The 25098-nt window shown below is 40.3% G+C and overlaps 1 protein-coding gene across 34 annotated transcripts in view; it reads left to right on the top strand.

The window, feature by feature from the left end:
- POU2F1 (POU class 2 homeobox 1) overlaps nt 1-25098 on the top strand; it is a 116734-nt gene that overhangs the window by 44796 nt on the left and 46840 nt on the right. For 24 of the 34 annotated variants that reach the window (XM_032448265.2, XM_032448263.2, XM_085526816.1 and 21 more), the window contains exons 2-3: nt 15263-15328; nt 22582-22682. In XM_032448265.2, the coding sequence (XP_032304156.1) occupies nt 15263-15328; nt 22582-22682 (167 nt within the window). Of the gene's footprint in view, nt 1-1943; nt 2074-10722; nt 10824-15262; nt 15329-22581; nt 22683-25098 lie in introns of all 34 variants that reach the window. The other 10 variants (XM_085526843.1, XM_085526836.1, XM_085526805.1 and 7 more) reach the window with 2 other exon arrangements.

Here is a 25098-nt window from a genome sequence, read left to right as displayed (position 1 = left end):
CAAGTTTTTAAGTATGTATTTAAGCTCTGGATCTCATTGCTGTAGGATGACTCCTAGAAGTTTATGTGGTCTCTAAATAGTGTGGGACAGATTAATTGGAAGGAAAAATCCCCCAGGGTTTACTTAGTGTTCATATACAATCTCTGACCCAATAAGTCTGAGCTGTAATTTGTGGGAAGAAGAAAGCTGGGGAGGGAAGTTCAAGGCTAGGTTGGGTAGGGCTGTGGGCATCCTGATCTGGTCGGGGGCAGCTCTGTCCACAGCAGGAGGTTGGAGCTGGAGTGGGGCTTTGAGGTCCCCTCCAACCCAAACCTTTCTGTGATTCTATGCACCTTCTGTGTTCTTGTACTCCTTGTGAGGCATCAGCTTTTTGCCTAAGCCTGTAGGTCTCTTGTCACTTGAAGTGACAGTCTGAGTAGCAGAGAATTGTCCTACTTGTGGTTGTGTTGAAGGAGAGGAAGCTCGATCCTTGCTTGCCCATCTGCAGTTCAGATCAGGCCCTTAGCCTTCTACCTGTTGTTTGGCCAGCAGATTTGGGAGGGGGTGGGGGAGGAGGCAGGGGCAGGGCATGTGGGAACTGAGCTGTGGGCTTGGGTGTAGTGGAAGCAGTGAGGTTTGTTTACAGGGCACAGAAACGGGGGGGATGAGTAGAATTGTAGAACCATGGAGTGGCCTGGGTTGGAAAGGACCCAGTTTCAACCCTCCTGCTATGAGCAGGGTCAACAATCACCAGACCAGGCTGCCCAGAGCGACATCCAGCCTGGCCTTGAATGCCTCCAGGGATGGGGCATCACAACCTCCTTGGGCAACCTGTTCCAGTGTGTCACCACCCTCTGGGTGGAAAACTTTCTCCTAATCTCTAACCTAAACCTCCCCTGTCTCAGTTTAAAACCATTCCTTCTTGTCTGAAGGATGCAAATAGGAATGTCGTAAGTTACTTTAAAATCTGACACTCCATCTTTAGACTGAGACTTGGAAAGCTGAGGCAGAATAGAGTTAAAATCAGAAATACTAAGCAGTACTTGTAAGAGATGCTGTTTTGTGGAAGATATGTACTGAACCAGAAGGATTTGTATTTAAAGTTCTATTTCCTTTCAGTTCAGTTTTTCTTGATTATAATTTACTGGATGATAGGCTTTTTCCAAGCGGTGCACTGTTGGTTAAACTTCAGTGCGTTGCAGAAGAAGAGAAAAGCTGTTTCCTTTCAGACATTGCTCCTGTTCTGTAAATAACAACTTAATTTTACATGCTGAGTGGCTGTTAGACTAAGAGCATATCCATGCTTCTATTTTTCTGTATTAATCAAGGCAAAATGGATGTGCTTTTTAGATGTTTCCTTTAGGACATGCCATAATTGATGTTTCATTCATGAAGTGTTTAAACACTGTGGCCAATCTGAAGCAGATACACCTTCTTTCCAATGGCCAGCTGTGCAAGTTGCTATGGGAACTCGGTGGGGACTGTCTGGAGATTACTGCTCTGGGGACCACACCTGGTTTATTTGCATTCAATTTAAGTTGGGGAAAATTCAGAGGAGAAGAGGAGTAGTAAGCAGTCAGAAAGGGCTTGTCACTTTGAGGCCGTCACATGGGGTGGGAGGCTGCTCTTATTCATGTTTCCTGCTGACCATTGCAGGGATCTGAATGTTGCAGCCATTCGTGCGTTTTGTTGGCGTGGTGAGGCTTATTAGAAATGCGACGTCACAGGGGCTTTTTGGTATTATTCCCTCTTACTTAGCGTAATCCCAGTGAATTTGCCAACTTTCTTTGCCCGTATAATAATTAGTGTTACAGCAAAGGTTTGTGAAGGCGGTATGGAACACGGGTCACGCAGCGTGTTACTGCAACTCAGTGCAATATTAAAATGTCAGTGCAATATAGAGTGTTGCTGTAGAGCTTAGCCTGACTTTTTTTTTCTGAACACTTAAATTGCTCTTTTTCCAGTGATGACTGTGAGAACTTCCTAAAGAAGGCTGTGGAACAATTTTCATTCAAGTCAGAAGCAGTGGTCAGCTAGCAGCTTTCAGACTGTTTGAGGCTGGATTTTTGTGGATTATGGCATCCTGGCACATAAGTACTTTGCTTCTTTCTTGCTACATTAACTTGCCTGTTGACTAAGACTGGACAAAAGCGATTATAACAGTGCTGTATGCTGACTGCTCTTTGTGCTTTTCACCTGCTGTTGCCCTCATACCATAGGGCTGACAAACCGCTCTAGCACCTTGCTGCAGGAATGTCTTAGTGTGGAGTATTTGAAGTGTTTTCAGGACAGTGGGCTTAGAAGCTTTGAGAAATGTGAATCTTTGCTTGGGGGGGGGGGAGAGAAGGTGGAAATAACCTGAGAGTTAATGCAGATGACATCATCATAGATCAGCTCTTTCCCTTTTTCCCTTAAAGGTTCAGATTCTCTGTAGTGATGCTGTTTGGACAGCATCTTGTTTATACATTACTAAGACATTAATGCAGTATACTTTTTATTTGTGATCGTTTAGCCTACTATGATGTTATAGAGTTATTAGTATCCTCTTCCAAATTCTTCAAAGCAATTCCTTAAATTTGGGGTTTTAGCATTCCAAGCCGTGTCTATGCTACAAGGACTGGCTGGTACGATTGTAACTGTTACTCCTTTCTCTGTTAGCTTCTTGCCAGCACTCCCTGTTTTCTCAGCCTCTGTGCTGCCTTGGTGCTTCAGCGGGGAAGACCTTTCTGCCCATGGATCTGATAACTGAGCTGTGTGTTTTCTCCCTGCGATCACATTAGCACTAACCCAGCTCAGTTCTCCAGGTGGCAGCGCAGGAGGTGCAGCAGGACATTGGGTCTGGGGGCTGCGGCTCTGGGAGGAGCACTGCCTTTTGCTGATGTAGCACCCACAGCTATAGCAGTGATTGACACATGTGGTCCTATGGAGTTAAATGTACGATTTTTCATGTTTGGTTTTCCTATGAAAACAGTGAGATGCATATATAGAGTCTGTTTTAGTGAGGAATTGGTGAGTTAAGAGTTAAAGTCTTCTGGATATGACTTGAACGTTTTGTGTTGATCTGTTGATTTCTTTTACGCTGTGACTTGGGACTAAATAATGAATCTCCTCTGAAAGGACTCTTATCTGTCAGCTTGGTGCTTCTGATCAAAATAGGTTACAGAAACTGGGGCAGTGTGGGAAGGCTTACCTGTGCTGCAGCTTGCTCTAAAAATAACCCATTCCTATCTTCAGTGGCGTGTGTCCACTTGCATGTAAACAAAACGTGCATGTCTTCCCAGCAAATGCTCTACAATCAGAGCCGCAGGTGGCAGTGATGCCTCATGCCCTTCAGCTTTACTGCTGGTAATACAGTCCTTGTGGTGTTTCCTGGAAAAGCCAATCAGTGCCTTGTCTGCTTCAGCATAGCGTAGCTGCTAAAACTGACACAAGCGTGCTCGGGAACGTTTCCTGGAAGAGCTAATGTAGACAGTGCTCTGCACGTGTAGTGAAGGTGAGGTTTTTACAATCTGCTGCTCCTAAATTATAAATTAAAGACCCAGGTGCCCAGTAATTTTTTCTGATTGATAACAAATGCTATCATACGTTAGCACTGACTAGCCCAAATGATAGCTGCTCAGTAGCTGTGCGTGTGGATGGAGCTAGAGTCTGCAGCGGGTAACTGCTGCTTCCTTCAGACCTCACATCTGGCAATCGTTGTTCCATTTGTAACAGACAAAGCCGCTTGTCTGGAATGTGGCCTTTTCCTCTTTAAGATCAAATAATTTAAGCTTCAGAAAGAGGCATTCTCATGACATATCTTGTAGTTCCTACAGGTGTTAATAGTGTCTGGATCAGTGTGCTGGGGGCACTAAAGCAATATCCTTCTGCAGATTGGAGGTAGTTATTACGGAAGAGATCAGAATCAGATTGTGCAAAGGATGGTGGTAACTGCAAAGCGGCTTCAGTTCCTATCGTGATCTGTTTTGCATGGGCTTTTTTCTCTATTAATTTGTTTGACACTCAGAATGCTGGCTAGAGCTAAATGCCACCTATGTGGATTTTGATGTATCCACTTGGCTCCGGCAGCAATCTTAATAAACTTAAGCTGGTGACTTTGATGTATCTATTTTGAGAGTGAGCTGTAGTGTATTTAATGACAGGTAGAGTGGAGTCTCTGAGATTTGAATTGAGCTGAATTGTATGGTTAAGTTATATGTTGAATTAGTCTATTTTTTTGTAGAGCCCCCATTCATCAAGCTAGACTAGTTATTACCTCTTTGTCAAAGCGGGGAATGGAAGCAGAGCATTTGTAAAATGATTTTTATTTTGATTTCCAGGTGAGTTTTAAAATGATGCTGTTTATTTCTGAGCACCTGTTCTTGTTATGTGGGTGGACACGAGGTGGCAAGTGTAATGCTGTTGGAATGCACACACAGTGATATTTCAGAGATGTAACAAGTCATACAGCTGCTAAGGCAAATATTGCAGACAGTATTTAAGCGTGGCGTAATCAGTGTTCATACATTATCAGACAAATTACTTGTGATTTATGGATTTGGGAGTAGTTATATTGCTCAAATGCTTTGTGTTTTTAATGTGTATTGTAATAACTTGTAGTTTACAGTCTGGATGCCATCTTTCTTGTTTGGTGTGTGTGAGGATAGGTGGCGGCAGAATACTAAGGGTGCCCCAATACAGCACAAGATGCAACAGCATCATGCATTCAAATGCATGCACAACACTTTCAGTAGATACCTCACATGTGGAGGGCACATTCCCATTAGTGCCATCCCAGCACGCAGTCGGTAGAAACAACTGCTTCAAGGTGTGCAGTAGCTGCTGGTGAGAGCCCCAGGGGTTAGGTGCAAGTGTGGGCTGCTCATCCCTGCAAGGGAGGCCCCTCTGTGTGCCAGTTGCCACACAGCCCAAACTGCAGCCTCCCATAAAGGCCTGTCAGCTCTCAAGGCTGTTTTATTCAGTTTCAGTACTGCTGTTGTGCTGATCTGTGCCTTTAGATTGCTGCTTTCTTTTTTTTTTTTTCCCTTCTGAAGTTTTACAGATGGTGTTCTTCAGCCCTCCCTTGTGTTGTGTTCATGTAACTTCACATCAGTCTTCATTGCGGTCTTTACTTCATGTGCTGTGGTACTCTTCTGAAAAGCAATGGCAGCCGTGAAAATCTTGTAATCAAATAAATAGAAAAGTTAGTTAATTAAACAATATGCATCTGCTCCGGGGCTTTAATATTTTACTGTGAAGTACTCAAATCTGACAAAGCAGTCATTTGAAGGGGAGGTGAGACCCACACCCGCATCACTAACAAAACAAACCACCTCTGACAGGTGTCTCCCATCAAATATTAACTGCTGAAATTGTTTGTTTGTTTAATAACACAATGCCTGCGTAACACTGGAGTGCAGCTTTTCATGTGCAAGTTTAGTACAGGAATGAACATCGGTTCTAGCGTTTATAGATCCTCAGTTTGGATTTGGCAGTTTCAAAGGATGACTTGCACATGTTTATGCTACTTTTAGTTAAATTGGATGCAATGGAGTACTCTTCTGCAGCTATTCATAAGTGCAACTGTGCAGCAGCACTACAACAAATACAACGTGCTGGTTAAATAACACAAACTTGTTGTCAGAAGTGTGGTAGTTAAAGTTGTGGATGGTTTTTTAGTTCTTCCTTTGAATTTAGTTCCTGAAGTCACTGCTTATGATGTAGTACTCAGTATAAAAATTAAAGCTAATAAAAATCCTCAAGTTATTATGTGAGAGTGATGAGAACTTTGAAAAGAGGACTGAAACATGATGTCTTAAATAGAAAATGTGAAGATCCAATGCATGCGACTCTTAAAATATTCCATGGCTCTAAGAAAACATTACGACTGTTTTGTGGATCAAAGGTGGAGTTTTGAACATAAAGGGCTGTCTGTACAGTAGAATTACTAAGCTTATGCTAAATTTATATCCAGTGCCTCTGAAAGCGCTCATAGTGAAACTTGTTTGTAGATGCAACGTGGATTCTTTCTTGTAAGCTGTGACTTGTGGGCAGTGAGAGGAGGGCTGAACTGTTCAGTTGATTCACTAGGATGATAGTAATAGACATCAGTTTCAAGCAAGGCTGAGTTTGCTTGTGAAAGCTGCTAAAGCGAAAATACTGCAGTTTCTGAATAAGGCTATTCCTTTAATTCTGCCTCTTCCACTTCTCCCCTGTTATGTTTTTTCCTTCCTGTATGGTGGAACTATACTATAAGCATCTCATGACCACAGTTCTCTTCCTATAAAGATTACATAAACCATTATAGCGTGTGTTATCTGTGGACAAAAGTGAGATTTTAAACACACAAACAAACCCCTTTATATGAATATGTTTGGTACTTACGAGTATCTCCTGTCCTGCACTGATAAGATGAATTAGCATTCCTGGCTTGCTGTCTGTGTGCTTAATTGTCTTCAAAAAAAGGTATGCAGTGTCATTTTGAAAGGCGCTTTGTGCAATGGAAAGTTTGAAAGGGTAGTTATGGTTTGAGTTGGAGAGAGAAGTAAAATTAGATGTAGGCTAAAATTTGAGTTCATAGCAATTGTATAATGACCTGTAATTCTTTAACAGGCCAATTTTATTTGACTTTTCCAGAAAAATACTCTTGGCTTTCAGAGTGACCTTAGCAGTTTTCACATAAAATCAGTTTTGTTAGTCAAAGTCAAAGGTGGTGGCTAAAATTAGAGCTTGGTCTGCAGCTCTGACCATGAACAGGCTGCTGTCTGTCTGTCCATAATTATCCTAAGAGGATTGTGCCAATGTTAATAACAGTTTATTTTTGTTGAAGCATGTGATTTAAAAAATATATATATTAATAGCACATTGAAGTTCTGTTGGACAAAAATTTTATTAGGTTTAATTTGCTTTGTGGAACAGGGACTTGGAAATGTCTTGAGTTAAAACACAGTAGCTTTGTATAATGTCAAATTGGAGCTAACTGTATCAACTTATCTTGGTTGTCATGATGTATAGAAAAAATAGCCTTTCTCTGTGTGTTTGCATGTGTTGGTGGGATGCTTATTCATGCACTGTTATAAAAGCTTTTGTGTCCAGTCATCTTCAGGATGAAATATACTAGATGCTGGTGCAGTAATGAAGGCAGTATGCTAACATGTTATGGTTAATACCATGTATTGTTCCACGTACACCGTACAGAAGTGAAATGTGGTGTTGGTTTATTGGGCAGTCTTGCCATGTTCTGTCAGAAATCATGTTGGGAGTTTTGCAAAGGTCACACTTGTCACAGAGCTGCCTAGTGGCAGAAATGTCCTAGCTGTCACTGACAGTGTATCATAAATGATGTTTTACTAATATATGGATGTATGCCTGTATAAAAGTTAAGGTGCTTTTTGTTGTTGTATAAAAGCTAAGTTGCCTTAAACTGTTCTGGTGAGTGTTGCTAATAACTTCGTTTTATCCCTTTAATTCTGTATTGTCTATGTAGTTCCATGTAGCTCCCTACCTTCTCCCCTGCCTTGACTGAGCTGACAGTCAGTGAATTGGCCATAATAATGAAAGATGCAGAAGGAATGAAACAGAAGATGTGGAACAAGTCTAACTAAAAGTTGCGGCAGAGGGAAATGCTATACTCTTTCCAAAAAAAACAAGGTATCGAGTTATAATCACTGGAACTCCATAAATAGCAACAAATTGGTGGGAGAGACAGCAAAGCAGAAGCATTTAAGTGGGAGGATATGTGAAGAGGAGAACAGTGGAGGAGGAGTATTTCTGCAGCGTTAGACTGAAGATGCCTGGCATACCTGGCTCCATTATAGTGGACTTGGTTCCTTCATTCTTGTAGCAAATCATGAACAGAGTTGTGTGGAGGAAAAAAACAACAATGTCAGTGTTGCAGAATTGCTTGAAGAGAACTTCTGATATTTCTGTAGTTGCACAGGAAACTGAGAGTTTTCTTTTTCTTATCCTGAAAATGATCTAAGGTACCTTTGGAGGAAAAATAAAGACTATTGTGGGAAAGTCACGGTGGTGTCTTGCTGAAATGTGAGTACCACAGGTGTGACTGGTTCAGGGTATGAATTAACTTTTTGTATGAGAATCCAGAACGAGGCGGATGGCCAATGAGGTGGCAGAACCTGGATAGGAAAATAACCTTGGTTTGAGAGCAAGGTCCCCTCCCTGAACCCTTCTGTTTTGTTCTTCAGGCCTCCTTCAGAATCGTACCAGATAAATATTGTAATAGTGTGGCCTAGATAGAATAATAGTGTTTTTGGCCAAAATCGTCAGAACTTCTGTAAAATACAAGATAATAAAATTATCAAAGAAGGAAGTGACCACTTGAAGAATTCTGTGGGTTTTGTTTTTTTTTTTTTTTTTGCTAAGCTTAGTTTGAAAAGTCATTTAAAAGGCCTTATTTAAATTAGCATGTCAGCAGAAGTTACAGTTGCAATGTATGCTTGTTGGGGGATGGTACTTATAAGAAAGATTGGTTGGGGATATGGTCAGGAACAGGAAGAAAGCTTCTGCCTTTTCCTTGTTAGCTGTCAGTGCAGTGTCAATAGAGCAGATGAGCAGCACAGTGGTATTGCAGAACACTTGCTGGCACTGCTTCAGGCTTATCCTTCCCTGGCCTTTATTTACTGCTTTATTATTCTGCTCTTGGTACAAGTCATCCATCACTACACATGCCTGCTTTAACGGTCACTTCCTGCCTTCGTGTGCTGCACCTGTGTTCAAGTAGCTCAGTGCAAAGGGAATCTACAGGACAGCATTGTGGACCTGGCCCTGTGGTGCAGGCTGCCTCAGCTCAGCCACTGCTGGGTGGCTCCTGCTTCATCAAGTGTCACAGTCTGTCCAGGCTCTGCCAATGAAGCAAGGGGGTTATCTTAATGTATTCCAGAAGCAAGGGTGGAAGAGCAAGGTTTGGGAACCACGGTGTGCCCCGGATGTCTACATGGGATGCGTGGATGTCTAGGAAATACGTCAGAAGCAGGATGCTAGGGACAGGTAATTGGCACATGTTGTCTCCGTGCAGTTGGGTGTACATTCCCTTCTTGCAGTCTTCTTCAAGTGTGGATCACTTGTTAAATATATAGTGGGGAACATCTTGTGTTAAGTAGAGATATGAACCTGAACAGAAGAAGAGGAAACAAATTCCAGTCAGTGGCGGACAATCGAGAAGTCCCTTCTCTTGTGCACTCTTCTGTGGAGAGGTGGTGCTTGAGTTCCTTTCAAAAATGAGGAGAAAAGCACAGCTAACTTGGAGGAGGAAAAAAAAGAAGAAAATCTTTAAATTCACATTAACATCGGGAAGTGAGTGGCCCAATCCTGCAGTCACTGGCGCTCATCATCACACATTTTTTCCTGATCACAACACAGTCTAATAAATATTGCAGTGTCCAAATTCTGCTTTAATTGTTTGCATTAATGTTCTTGCTGTTTTGGACAATGAGGTTGCAATGGAGCTATCTGAAATGGTTTAATCTAGCATTGTAGTTCTTTACTACATGTAGCTCTGTGGAACACTTCTGGAAAAGAGGATTGGGTCGTCCATAGGGCGTAGTGTGTTCCCCAGCCCTTTGACAGGTGATGCTCGCAACTACAAGCAGGCTCTGCTTATCGTTGGGTGGTTCAGAGCCTCAGGCTTGGTGCATAGTGTCCTTTTCAGAACTTGTAGCTCCACAGTGAGCTTTGTTTGGTTATACTGTGTATGCTTGTGGAAGGGATTAATAATAAATCTGCTTTTTTTTTTCTTTTTCTCTTGGAAGTCATTGGAAAGCAAAAAATGAAATCTACTTTGATTTCACTTGGGATAGATTAGTGGGTGTCAAATATTACACAATACTTGACATACTCACTGCTGTTAACTTGGCTGTTGCAAAGGGATTACCAGATAATGAATCACCGGCCTCTTTAGTCATTTAGAGAGAATTGTGCTGCTTCCTTGCCCTGGTGTTCCTCTTTCCTGCCCAGGACCTTCTTGTGACAGCTCGTGTTACCATGTGGAAAACGCCACACAGATGTGCGGCACCGGTTTGACAGCTCTGTGTTGGGCTCCTACCTTGCTAATTGTTTTCTTGGGATTATTTGGTTTGTGCAGAAAGCTTTTTCCAAATCCCCTTTATTACCCAAGTTATTGTTGCCAGCAGGAATAAGATTAAAGGTGCTTAAGTCTGTAGAGTTGTTTCTAATTTGTACGTGTCATTTCAGTGGCATTTTAACAAAACTCCGTCTCTCTCCCCTCGCTGCTCCCCTGTGGTACTGTGCTCGAGTTAGGGCTGAGAAGCCAAGCTATTGGAAGAAACTTCATTTTGTTCCCTAATTATTATGCTGGCACTCGGGAGATAATTTTTCCCTTCATGCACTGCCAATTAATATGCAAATGAGCTGATAAATATTTATACCGAGATTTAAATTATGCAGGGAGCGCTTTCGGTGTACTCTGCAAATGAATTGTTCATGGACTTCAAAGTGCTGGCTGCTGTGCTAACGAGGGGAGATTTGCATAAGGCCCTAATCAGGCGCATACTGATTAAGCTTCATTATGGAAACTGCCAGCTGCAATCTTTGTTTCTATTTTATTACAAAAAGGGGAACTTTTCACGCTTCAGTCGCCTTGACAATGTCAGACACTGCTAGTAGGAGAGACTAAAACTCCACAGAGCAACTGAAGTTTCCCTGTTCAGTTGAAGATTGCTATGGTGTAACTGAAGTTGTATTTCTTCCCCCACCTCCCCGCTCCCTTTCTTGTGCCGTTGAGAGCAGTGGTGTAGATTTGATAGAAATTGCCATTCTCCTTTTCCTTGGACTGTCTGAACCTGTAGAGGATACCACAGCAATGCTGGACTGCAGTGACTACGTTCTAGGTGGGTACCAGCTCAGCTCTTTCTTATAAGCGTTTAATATGGAAATAGAGGGTGTGAGGTTGACTATGCATAGAGGCTTAATCACATATGCAGAGGCAGAGAAGGTGCTTGTAAGGCTGAAGCTCACCAGTGCATCGGCAGTGAGGAGCTGCCTGATATATATGTATTGTATGTATCTATACCGGAGAAATAACTTAATTTTATTCTCCCCTTTCCCTCGTTCCAGGAGAATTCTTTTCCTCTGCACTGAGGAGGCTTGCTGTTAAGCTTAGGCGATAGTGATGCAGACCTTATGCTTCTTGGATTTCAATGTGAGAAGCACTTAGCTTCTAATAAACACTGGGACTTAAGACTTGACTTGCATGTCTGTATGTTTCAAATGTTAAAACATGAAAATGAGTAAGAGAGTTGCAGTCTCCAAGAATTTACTGGCTGTATCGAGCCATTCCCCAACAGAATATATGTTATGTCTGTGTATTTTTAATGTAATAGCAAGGTTTGTCGTGCGTAATAGAAAATAAGGTGGAGTCCACAGTGGTTGCCATTGATACCGTTGCAAGCTGTGCCTAAGGTTACTGGGAATAATGTATTTCCTGAGCTGAGATTTCATCAGGACTGCTGAACAGGCATGCCATAATTTCTTCTAAATCTTGCTTTAAGTTACTTGCAAGAAACTGATAATCCCACTTTTGCAAGAGATTTTATTTATTTTCAAGGCTCTTTCCCTGGAGCTCAATATATTGATTTTTATTTTTAAATGCATTATATCTGTTTCTTAAAGAGTATTTCTTTGGATGGTAAATTTTAATGCAGACACCTGAATATTCGTTTATGAACATAAAAAGGTTTTCTGAAAATGAATTTCTACTTTAAACCTTCAAGGGAGTTCTTGGTATGTTTACACTCATGTTGAACTTTGTTTTTTTTCCATGTGTGTCATCAAATCATTTTTGCTGGTTCTGTCGGAGTATTAGGTACTTTCACTTCAGGTGAAAGGAAACAGTGAGTGAGGTACTGGTTAAGATGCAGTGTTTTGCTAGGTCTGCATAGATTCTAATGCTGCAGACTGTTCCCACGCCTGCTGCTTCCTTCTGTGTGCCTTCTGAGACATGCTGAGGGGCTGTGGGAGCGCGGCACGGCACTGCCAGCATGGCACAGTGCTGCCTGGGTTCGCCTGCGAGAGCTGGATCTCAATCACGCACCTGCTGCTTTCGATCCTCCTCCTGCGGAGTGTGCTGCTCAATGAGGTTGGCAGAAGTTATAGCCCAGAGCCTTTATTTTAAACACAGCAAAAGTCTGAAGGGAGGAAAAAGGATGAGGGCGTCAGGACTTTTTTTTAGCTCACTTCATTTGTTTATTCCTTTAAATCTGAAGCAGAAGTCTTATGAGTATGTATAAACTCTGTGTGTGTGTGTGAGTGTGTGTGTGACATAGTGGATCTGTAGGCTTACTACCCTGCAGATAACGTCTGTTTTGCTGGTGGCAGTTTTGTGCTTCAGATGTGTGTGTCATACCATTTGCAATGGAAATAGCTGCATTGTTCGTGATGCTTTACATGCAGAAGGCCCACAGATTGAGCAAGAAATAGTCAGCTGGTGAAATAATGGATGCCATCCTTCGTTCAAATACAAGCAGTGCTAGAAAGATGTTTTGGCACCCAACTTGCTGATTTTTTCACAGTGATGACATTTGAGGTCTCTCGGGGTCAATCCTTGCAATGAAATATTTGTCAGGTGGACACACTGTTGCTACTTGAGTAAACTTAATTTATCTGTCTAGTATTAGTGAACACTGCAAACCTTTTTTTTTTTTTAAAAAAAAAAAGAAGTTTATTTTACAGTACTCCAACAGAAGTAGTCACCTCTTGCTTTATGACAAGAGTTCTGCTTTTGTCCTGAACAGTTGTGCTTGTTGTGCAAGAAGTTGGGTAGCGGTGCTTGCAGTGTTGTGTGTAGGACAGCTGCCGCCCTGCCCCTAGGTGCAGCTTGATGCCAATGTGGTATCGTGCCTGCTGGCTCTAATACTTCAGATTCTGCAGTCAAGTAGCCCAGGAGTCCCTTTGTTTTTTCTCTTGAGAAGAGCTTCCTGAAGTCCTCGAGCAAATGGATCCTGTGTTGTTCAGGGGTGATCTGTTAGACTGTAACTTCCACTCAGTGGTCAATGCTATTGTGAGCTCAGGCTATCCTGCTCTGAGCCTAAGAAGTATATCCTACATCCACTAGCTCTGTAAGTTAGTCTGCTTTCATGGCAAGGTATGTTGGCTTTGGAGCCCATCTTGCTCATGTTGCTGTTGGACAAGCACTCTTCGTGTCTGTGTCCAAATAGAAGTCTCCTGCCCAGTGTTTTCTGAAGCCAAGCACATTTCAGTAGCCAGCTGCGAGTGAAGGAGCAGATTAGTGATGTTTATCAAACAAAGGTTGCCTGTAATTGCTTCAAACAAATGTGCTGTTAACACCCCCAGTATACTCATTTAAGGTGCATGCAACTACTACATTAAAACAAACACAGATTGTTTTTCATGCAGACCCACCAGCAGTGTGCGGCACATCAAAACAGCCTATTTCCTGTGTAGTCTGTGGGAGACTCTTCTCAGTTTGTAGAGCATTAAGTGTTGCTATCCAAATGTGGAAAATGGCCAAAAAAAAGAGAAAAAAAAAAAAGAAGCTGAGAAGTTGTAGGTTCTGTTCCTACAGCCTTAGTGAAGCCGTGCTCTGGGCTGTACCTTGAAGCAGTGGTGGTGAAAATCAGAGCAGGATGTCAGCCTTGTGCTGAAATGTGGGCCCGAAGTGTTCAGCTGGGATGGTTCTCACTTGTTCCCCATTTCAAAAGGCATTTTAATGAGTTTGCCTTCATGCTGAAAGAAATGTTTATAAGGGTTCACGTCTGAAGCCAATGCAGGTATCTTTTATACTTAGCTAACGTTTACAATATTTAATCATGGCTGTTGGAACTTGCTATGAAGAGCTGATACTTTGGAGAGGTTGAAGTAACTTGATGGGGCAGATTCATTTGTTACCACCCTCTGGGTTTTCGAGGCCCCACTTGGATCAACTGCAGCAGTTGTTTACATGGAAAATTACAGTAGTTTTAAAAATACTGACATGTCTTAGTGTTTTCTAACTGTGCTTTGGAGTTTTCCTAATGACTTTTACTGTTCCTCTCTTGTAAGCTGCATTTCTAACTAGTTCCTCCCTCTTTCAACCCATTACACCTAGACAAGTTCCATTGCAGCTCCTGTTTTGTTTCAAGCACTGCCCAAGTGCTCATTGCTTCCATTGATTCATACTTTTATTCTTCCTCTGCTGTTGCTCCTGGCTTTGATATTCCAAGGAACAGTTTTCCTCTAAGCAGCAGATGATAGCACATGGTCCATATTCACACCTCCAGCTCTTCTAGGCTGTCGAGAAATGGAGAGGCTGGGCGTTCTTGGAAATACCTGGGGAAGATGCAGGAGTTAATACTGTTATTGTGTTCCTCTTGAGCCCGTTGGTGTTTTGTAGATGATTGCTTTGATGAAAGAAGTAACCTTTTAAGCTTCTAGCAAGAAAATTTCCTGAAGTTGATGTTTGTTTTGAGCTCCTTGAGCTTGTGTTTAACAGGTTATGGGAATGGAAGAACGTACTTTAGAATTTGCTTGTGCTTCACTTTATGAATTAGTCTGTCTTGAGATTCTTATATAATTTTGGTTTGCATTAATGTGGCACATTAATGTGGCTGGTAGCTAGGAAGGAGGAGGTAATAAGTTGTAGAGCTGAAGCTGTGCACAGAGCATCTGTATAGCTTCCTATATAAGGGAGCTGTATTCTGTCTGCCATCTGGAGAGGTTCTGTGTTGTGCAGTATTCACCTGACAAGCTTTCAGATCCAGAGCAGGTTATTCAGTAGGTTCATCTATTGGGAGGAGGAGGAGAAATATGTTACGTATTTGTAGAGTTTTGCATGAATATATAGAAAATATTAAATTTAATATTAGTGGCATTCCCGTAAAATAAAACTGTTGTTTTAGATAAATAGCATCTATTCACATGTAATGACTGAACATAGGCCTTGGTGGTGGTCGGACTTAATGTTTTTGAATCTTTTCATAATTGTTCCTTCCTTTTTATTTTTTTTTCCCTTTGTTTCTCGATTTTGCTGTACTGAAAACTAAGCTCTGCCTGTCCTTGCCTTCCAGCATGCTGTTTTTATTCCCCAGCACTATGCTTTTACCAGTCAACAATGAGATACAAGATGTTGAAACTGTATTTATCTAGAAAACTCAATATTATGCTCTGCTTCTGATGATTCTTTGTGTTATAAAATAAGCTGAATTAGAGAAAATTACATATTGAATTCAGTACGTTCTGTATATCTCTTGGACAAGAAGATATAATTAGGTTTATGTAGCTTTTTTTGTTGTTGTTGTTGCTCATCACTGTATCTTTTTCTGTTTTTATGCAGACTCAAGAATGAACAATCCGTCAGAAACCAGTAAACCATCAATGGAGAGTGGAGATGGGAACACAGGTAAGAAATGATTAATTGATGCACAGGTGTTTTTATCATTGAATTAAATGGATAAGCAAAAAAATTTTTTGCCAGTTTACAGGAACAGCAACAACAACAAAATACATTGTGGAGGAGAACTCCCAAAAAACACGTGTAGAATTTCAAGACAGAGATTGTTCCTACATCTGCTGTTTTTAGAGACCTGAGAACACCATGTCCCTGTACCAAAACCAAGTCCTTAGCCATATTTGTATGTAGGGCGCTACTCATGCACTTACCAGTATAAGATTCTCCATTCCTCCTTCTTGTTTGCAATGCTTTTGATATGATGAAAAATCCTGTGGTGCTAGCCACTCTCTATAAAGTCATCTCATTCTTCCCTGTCAGAAGAATGCATCCTTGACATATCTAACTCGGTTATTTATTTTGAGGCTGCTATATTCTCTGGCAGATGTGGGCCATTGGCTGATCTTGTTTCCATTTCAGACTTCAGTCGAGGCTACAACTGTTCTCAGGAACAAGGCAAAGGAAGAAAGCATCATCATTTCTCAACGTTAAAAAAAAACACAAACTGTTAGCAGACTTTTCTGTAATGTATTCATGTGTTAGAATAGACTTGTTTGACTGGGACAGAATAGGCTTTGTGTCACAGCTACCGTCTTCTGCGCATCATTGAGATGAGACCAATTTATAACCAGTTTTATAGGTTTAAGTCACTAGAACTCAGTCATGCTGTCTCACGCCTTAATTCTTTTCTGCAGATAACCTATGGTTCGTTTTGGAAATGAGAATCAACTATTCTGAATAGGCATTAAATAGTTTAACTGAACTCAGAATGCTCTCTGAGCTCTGCATAAACATTTGGGGGGAAGAAATGAGAAGGAACTACTTGTGTTGAGGGAATTTTTAGTTGCCTCATGTAAGGAAAACGGTTTTCTTCATTTTTATTCAGTAATAAGAGTTGTTCTTTCAACTTTGGGGTTGCTCTGAAATTTATAGAATCACAGAATTACCCAGGTTGGAAAAGACCTTGAAGATCATCAAGTCCAACCACAGCCTAGCCATAGTACCCTAACTCTAACAACCTTCTGCTAAATCATGTCCCTGAGCACCACATCCAAACAGTTTTTAAACACATCTCAGGATGGTGGCTCAACCACCACCTCCCCGGGGAGCCTATTCCAGTACTTAACTACCCTTTCTGTGGAGAAGTATTTCCTAATATCTAACCTAAACTTGCCCTGGTACAACTTGAGGCCATTTCCCCTTGTCCTGTTGCTTGTCACTAGTGAGAAGAGACCTGCCCCACTCTCACTGTAAGCACCTTTCAGGTACTGGAAGAGGGTGATAAGGTCTCCCCTCAGCCTCCTTTTCCCCAGACTAAACAGCCCCATCTTCCTTAGCCTCTCCTTGTAGGGCTGTTTCTCCAAGCCCTTCACAAGCCTCGTTGCCCTTCTCTGGACCTGCTCCAGTACCTCCATGTCTTTCCTGTGCTGAAGTGCCCAAAACTGAACACAGTACTCGAGGTGAGGCCTCACCAATGCCAAGTACAGGGCAGGATGACTTCCCTAGTCCTGTTCACCACACCATTCCTGATACAAGGAATGTGTTATAATTTACTTTATTCTACTGTTTCCTCATTCTTTGAGCAAGGCTTTAGTAGAGCTAACAGTGACTGAATGTTCGTGATGCTGATCTGAGAGGCTGGATGTTTTCTGTCGTAGATGGTATCAGTCAGAAGGAAATCAGCTCACTTACTGGTGTATTTCTGGATACTGGCATCTCTGTTTCTGTACTTTCTGTTGTATTTTGTAATAGGGGAAATATCGGTAACATATATTAAAAACATTATTTAAGTCTTCTTAGCATGGCTTATAACTTTATTTCAACAAATGAACAGACTGGAGATGTAGACAACATCAAGAAAATGCTTTGAAATATCTTTTTTTCAATTGAATTGTTGTATCTGGAGCATGTGTATAAACATCTGAGAAAATTCCAACTTGCTGCTTTGTGTGACCACAGTTCAGTGTACACTTTCTCAGGAGCCATCCCTGATGCGCTGAAGTACATCTTCAGCTGGCAGCTTCTACCTCAGCTGAACTCTTTCAGAGGGGGGCATACTTCATTTGGAGATAGTCCATTATCACAGAAGTGTAATGTCTGCTTTAGCACAACTCTGGTTTTGCTGCCCTGGGCAAGTACTTCATCAGTGTGAAGATGATGGTCGTGGTATAAAGAAAGGATGGATTTGTAAAGCTCCATATAGATGCTTTCATCACAAATGAGAGTACAGTGTTTATTTTTTTTTATATATTATAATGCTAACATTATAACAAAAGCTTGACTCTTAGTGGCATTTAGACCTTATGCAAATATCACTTCTGTAATTTAAATGTTCCCGGTCAATTATTTCAAATTTATTTCCTGATTTATTTTATTTTATTTATCAACACTACAGCAATCTAGGAATTTTGAGAGCTCTTTGTTCTGTAATCATTGCTCTGTTTTCAAACACAGTGCCCATAAACTACTGGAGGTAGTGATTGACACTTGTGACATTCTTTTGGGGCTCAAGCATCAGTTGCATTAGTCAACAGACAAATGTTAAGCCCTCAAAGGAGTAGTCATGGGATGTGATTTAGACTTTTGATCAGTGTGTTTGAATTGTGGTTCTGGGCTCCACATATACTTAGTGAAAAGAAGTCAGATAGGATGGTAAGGGACTGGAAGTGCCATTGATTGATTGTCTAGGGAGCATAGGCTCTGATATTAAATGCAAAAAGATTTTTATGGGCGCTGATTCTCGTAACTTTTCATTAATTGTCTTCTTCCCAGTAACGTTTGTAAATCATTTAACTCTATTGTGTAAGCATTGCTTGTCTGTCTGCTGATCCAAAGTGGATGTTTGGGTCATTCCTGTTTTCAGTGCAGTTAGTTTGATGCAGTTTGGTAAAGATGGCTTAACATCAAAAGTTCTGAATTTAAGTTCCATGGAAGTTAACAAACTAGATTTTGTGCTTTTAATGCTATTTAAGGAACAAAGTAAAGTTCCCTGAAACTGGACACAATAAAACATTGAAACAGATTTTAACTTTGTGTACTAATTTGACTCATCTCTTAAGCACCTTAAAAATTAAATTGTATTTCAGATGAATAAAAAACAACAGTAAAAGTTTTGGTTAGTGCAGGAGTTGTTGGCCAGATGTTTTCACAAGAGGGTGAATTGATGAACTGTTCTTCAGTATCGTAGAATTACACAACTCTTTTCCAGCTTTCATAGGGGGACGAACAGGTCATTTAGTATCTACCTGAAGGAAGAGAGAGAAGGGTAAAAACCTGCCATGTAGAAATACCGATAGCCTTTTCTGTTTCCTTTCTGTATGTTACAGCATACAACTATGCAGAACAGTTCTTTTTTTTTCCTTGTTTAATGAGTGTTCTTAAAAGCTGTTAATGCAGTAGTATGAAAGCCAAGGTTAATGTCTGTGAAAGCTGTAGTTTTAGGACGTACATTGATATAATAGCAAAAAAAATATTTGAAAGAAGGATTCTAGATATTCTTACTTGCATTGCTTCATTTTCTGAGATTGAATTTCCAGTTTACGTAAGAGAATCTATGGGAAAGGGACCGCAAAATGTTTCTGATTTTCTTTTTAACTGTGAGAATTCTGGGCAAATATAACTACTAAAGTTTTTATTTAATGACATAGACAAGGAAACACCAATTCCTGGGTACTAGGCATCTATCACAGGATAGATGGGGAAATGTATTGTCAGTGCTGCAGGATGTTTTCAAGAGCACATTGCAGATGTGTGCTCAAGTTGGTTTTGAAATATTCCTCCTCACTGTTTGTCTTCCTTTCATAAGAACTTTCTCGCACCCTATTCTGCATCTCTCCAGAGCTGTAGTCCGTCACTCATCTTGCTTTCTTGAACCGTTTGCAAGGCCCAGAATAAATTCTGATGGTTGTGGTCTTAATATCTTGAAGCGTGTTCTCCTGACTGCTGTTTCTCAGCATGTTCCTCCTTCCTGCTCCATTTGGCCCTGTGTTTATCCTTAGGAAGTGTGATTGGAAAACAGTAAACACTGATTCAAACTCAGACTGATGTGGTACTTTATGTTCTGTTCCGCTCCCTGGGGTGGCCTTAAATGAGACAGTTCAGAGATCTGATTTGGCTGAAAAGTGACTGCACTTACTATTAGTCTTCATCCAAACCAGTTCTCTGAAGTAATTAACCACATAGCTGAGTTTATGCCAGAATTTGGAGATGCTTAAGTTGCACTGGACTTGGGTTGTAAGGGTGGAACTACATCTTAATGCCTGATGTGATCTAACAACTTGCTGGAGTGGGGGAGGCTTTTCTCCTTGCCGTCACCTCTCTGCCCTCTCCTGCTTTCTGTCTGCTGCTTGTCAGACCCTAAGCCAAAGTTAGTTTTTTCTGTTGGTTCAGTAGGATGAATTAACTTGGTCTTACAGGAAAGGGAACAGTTAATGTAAAGGATTTTCTACTCCATTAGCAACATGAACTCACTTGCTTCTGTGCCCATGAACTATCAGAAGGAACAGAACAGTGACAACATGCCTGTATGCAAGAACATAAGGGAGGTGGAAGACTGAGACTTCCCACTCCCACCTCTTTGATGTTGGTGAGTTATTAGATCAGTTCTAGCAGTTATGAAGACATGTGATGGAGATGAGAATGACATAAATATGTGTTAAAATCTGCTGTTATGTTGTTGTTCTTAATTTTTTTCTTGCATTTAGCTCTTACCTTGAGCAAAAGCAGCACTCTGGTCCTTTCGTGTTCTTACAATTAGTGACCTTTTGATTCAGATAGCTCCATTTTCCAGTCTCTTTATGAGATTTCTTGGATTCCATAGGAGTGCTGTTGCATCCTTCTGAGCACCTTAAGAGCAAAACCTGTGAACCTCTCAACTCAAAGTTCATTTTCCCTGCTGTTCTTCAGAAGATGTAGGCATCCTGTGATAAATGTGAGAAACATTGGCAGCGTTCTTTCCAAAACTAAGGCTGCATCCAAAGGGGAATGGGCCTTCCAGATACCAAAGAAAGCTTAAGATGCAAGTAGAACAGAGTAAACCGGTTTTTGCTTAAAGTTGAGATTTGGATGGCATGGGGAGAAGGAGCTGTAGTCCTTTAAGAGCTGATTTAAGGGAAATGTTATATTCTCTTGATACCATTCTAAACTGCCGCTGTGATAGTCATGAATATTTGAAATCAATGAAGATTTTAGGCTCAATCTTAGAACTTGCTTAGCTCAGAACTGTCAGCTGTAGGAGGCTTGTTTCAATCCTCCATATCAGACTTAGCAGAAGCACTAACCAGTGTGTCTATATGCACATGTATATCAGTGTTTTTTTTAATACAGCATCATGATTTGAGGTTCTTTTTGGAAGACAGCCAACAAGAACTATTTCAACTGTTTATGTAAGGTGAGGTTAACAGCTGATCCTCTCTGAAAAGGATAATTTTTTTTGACCCTTGAAAGTTTCTATTTGGAGGCAGGGATACCTGCCTTACAGTAGGTTTTTCTTCCCCCCCTTCCTACTTGGAGGTTCCTCAGCAGGATTGAAAATACCTGATTAAAAATGTCTGCTTGAATAAGGAGGTTGTAGATTTTCTTTGGATTATAGTATTTGTTTGTCAGGGTTTAATTTTATGTTTACCCAATCATCTTCCCACTCCCTTTAGACTTCTGTACTGAGACAATTCTGCATTTTACTCAAAAGAATGGAAACAGATAGGACTCTTCTAGCTCTTCCCAGCAGGTCATCTTACCTACCTCTGTTTGGTGTAATGCAACCAGTCACATTCATTCAGGATTAGTACAGACTGGTGGTAGTCCTTCCATGCACTTTGTATTGGAACTTTGGACTCATTGAGCAAAATCATTCTACATAGTTTAAAATTTGAGTATTAAAAGTGTCTGTGGATCTTTGGTTGTGAAAGATGTAAGTATGCAAACCCTGGCTCAAAGCATAGAAGTAAAAATAGAGTTGACCATTTCTTCCCTCACACCACCTCCAGCAAAAACAAACAAACAAACAACAAAACACCCACATCACGTGCCCACCTTAAGTATGACTTGCATTGGTGCTGGAAAGCTTGCATCTGTGTTAAGTTGAACAAAGACATAGTTTTTGATAATCTTATCTATGTAAGCTTTTTTTGTAGGTGAAAATAGCAGTATAAAATTATTGATATTAGATATTGGGTAGTGTATTTGTAATCTTCTTGATCATGGAAGGAGTTCAGAATTATGAATTAAACACTTATTCATAAGCATCGACAAAATCTATTGTGAAGATATAAACTTGTAAGTTTAAAGTTATTTGTTCTTCATTGTAGACATAGTTTTTAAGATGGCATAATCTGTTCAAGACATTCCCTGCAGCCTGACAAAATCAGTGTCTTCCTTATTGTCCTTAGCCACAGTAGGTAGTAATATGCCATATACAAAACTGGTTGTCCTTAACACTTTATCTACTCATGGAATAATTTTTCAAGTCTGTGGTTAGCATTTTGTGGCAATAGGAAATTACTTGACAGTTTAAAGGGGGGAGGGGGGGGGGGGGGGAAGAGAGGTTGAGTTCTCTCTCACACGTTCAGATTATTTGCAGGTATTTTGTGGATTTTTGTGTCTTTTAAGCTCTTCAGGACGATGACAACAAAGATACAGGAAAACTACCAGGTTGTATTTATATGAAAGTGGATGAGAGCAACAGCAAACAGTTCTGTTATGGAAGCTCTGCAAAAGTAGCCATGCAAATTTGGAGAGTGCACTTCCAGACTACAGTTTTCTCTTTTGATTAGAGACAACATATACAGCACTTTTGTTTTCCTCAAGTATTACTTTTCCTACCTGTAATGAGAGATGGGTATATACGAACTTTATTCTTGTCGCTTCCTGGGCTTCAAGGTTGTATTCAATTACTGAGTGGAGCTTGCAGTCATTTGTTTCTCTGCCGTGGTTTGAGAATGATGGGGTAGTAGTATACACATGATAGGTAAGGTGACAGAATTTAACTAAATTAGCTTAATATTTTCTTTCAGTTGACAAAATCTAAATCAACAAAGCCTGGAACTGACAGAACCTTTTTTATCCATCTCAATGAAAAAGAAGAAAAAGATATCATGTTACCCTTTGGAGTGTTTTTCTATTACATTGTATTGAGAGTTATGCCGTCTTAAGTCATCTTTTCTTTCAGTTAAAATCATAGCTAATAGCCGTCATCTCTCTTCCTCTAGGCACACAAACAAATGGCCTGGACTTTCAAAAGCAGCCTGTGCCTGTTGGAGGACCAATCTCTACAGCCCAGGCCCAGGCCTTTCTTGGGCACCTTCATCAGGTAAGAGAAGATCCATTTCAGAACAAAGGTGACTCAAACAGGTACAAACACAGCTTCTCTTGTGTGTTCCTTCCAATGCCTGTGATTCTATGATTCTATGATTCTTACTGTGGCGCTCATTTAATTGCACTGTGCTGTAGACTACATCAGAGTGAAACCTATTGGGAGGAACTTTAAATGCCTCTTTCTCGGGACTTGTGACTGTCTAAAGTGATTAAAAATAAAGTTATTGGGTGTAAATGAAATGCAATGTCAAATTTAATTTTTTTGATGAAGAATAGTGTTAGCCCATCATTTGCCAAGATCTTGAAATTTGTCAGTACCTTGTGATGAAAACAAAAATGATGTTGAAAGATATTCAGCACTGTGTTCTGATCTTCTGAGCTCTTACATATTGACTAGAAATGTGTAATGATGGTACTTATTAAGCACATATGTTTCTGTCAGGTGTGGTCTGTGATTTTTTTTTGTTTGTGTTTTTCCTTATAAGAAGTTGTTTCAGGTACCTGTGTGTAGGATGATATTCGGCTTTCTGCTGTGATCCCTCTGTTCTGCTGCTTCTGCATTTAGGGAATCAAAGCTGATCTTCAGATGTACTCTGAAGTAAAAAATGGGACATCCCTAGGTGAAGAGAAGCATGAGCAGTATTTTTGGTAGCTTTTTTTTTTATCTGCTAGCAGTTGAAGTGTGAAAACAAATGTCCTAATTTCTTTCACTTCCTCGGCACCGAGTTAAAACTTTAAAATACTGTAGCTAATTGGCTGACCTTGAATGCTTGAGGTCTGCTGTAGCACAGTTGTTGTGGTATAATTGACCTACTGAAGCTTTTATACCCTATTAAAAGAGCTCAGAATTGCCATTTTGCTGTATGGAACATTCAACACTTGTCACGTAAATTACAATTTTCCTAGTAGATCAGGCTATATGGGACTTAGGGAGGAATGCCAGCATCTGGATTTGCTGAACCTATAGGCTTCTGTTGTTGGCTTCTTTACACAAAAAAGGCAGCCTAATTTTCATAGGTTGTCAGTATGTGGAGACAGATACAGCTGTCCTGAAGAATCTTGTGGAAGCTTTTTAATTTTGTTTTAAATCCTTTTTTTTTTTTTTTTTTTCCTCTTGTGGTTGTCGGTTTGATTTAGCCTTTGTTTTGTTATATTGGTTGATACAGGACTGTAATTTTATTTAGCGCAGTGCCTTATCTTGCTTGGAAAATGTATTTATTTAAACAGCTCCCAGGATTGTTGTGACTTTATGTTTGATAAAGCTATAAATTTCTTGAAACTGTGGTTCAAAGACAAATCTGGACTATTCTTGTATGCACTTGTTGGGTGTGCAGGACTCTGCTTTTAAACTTCAAGTATGGCTGTTCTTTGTGAGATGTTATTCAGTCTTAGAGTGCTTTCCTCTAGATGAATGCAAAATATTGAGATGTGTGCTATCAGGAGCAGTTGAATTCCTACTTAGAAAATGTCTATGGTGGAAGGGAAGCCCAAATTGCATTCAAAGGCATGTTCCCATATATTCTGTCTGTACTTGAGATTCATTCAGCGTTCTGGGTTTTTTAATCATTATGTAGTTGATAAAATGATTTGAGTGTGTTCTTTTTGACTGATGGTAGGATATTGTTGTGTAGTTTTTCTCTGCTTTTACTTCAGAGCTCATCATTGACTGGCAAACTGTACTTTCCCAATGGTAAGGATGAGGGTTTTTTAGAATGTTGGCTTACATGGAGAACACGCTTAGTAAGTCTACTAGGATTTCATCCAGGGTGGTAGAAAATACTTCCAAAGTGACTCTTAAGGGTTGCCTGTTCAAATACTCGGTTATTAGTTTAACATACTTCAGTTTATATTAGAATTCTTCTTCCTGTGCTTAGAGATATCTTTACACTTTTATACAGTATTCTATGTGAGCACATCTTTTTATAGAGGCCACTACTGTGTTTTGATTTGTTTTTGGTTTTTTATTTATGTGTTGCCTTGTTTTCAAATGAGCTGTGACTTTCAAACATAGTCAAAGATGGACTTTGTTACAGGCTGTTACTCTGACCCTTGAAAGTGCAGGTAATTAATTGCATAGTGTTCCTTCTGTATAATAGGAATGGTGGTAGAAACAAGGAGAGACTGATTAAAAGAGCCTTTAGTAAACAAAAACTTAGCATTTGTTATACTGGAAAAAAAAGTCCTTATTATAGATAAAATGACACTATTCAGTGAGGTTTCTGAAATATCAGTTACTTTTTACTGGTGACACACAAGAGCTTATTTGGACTAGGCTGTTAATTGTGAACATTGGATCCAAGTTTTGAGCATACCTGAATCAATACCACCATTGTAAAGCATTTCCAGTCCTCTATTTTAATGTTTTTTTCAGTGGCTGAGGATTGCAAGTAGTTGAATGTTTTGATCCATGA

Source organism: Coturnix japonica, chromosome 1 (genome assembly GCF_054131305.1).
Source record: "Coturnix japonica strain WE chromosome 1, WE-NBRP24, whole genome shotgun sequence".
NCBI lineage: Eukaryota > Metazoa > Chordata > Aves > Galliformes > Phasianidae > Coturnix > Coturnix japonica.
This window is presented reverse-complemented; position numbering and strand designations above follow the sequence as displayed.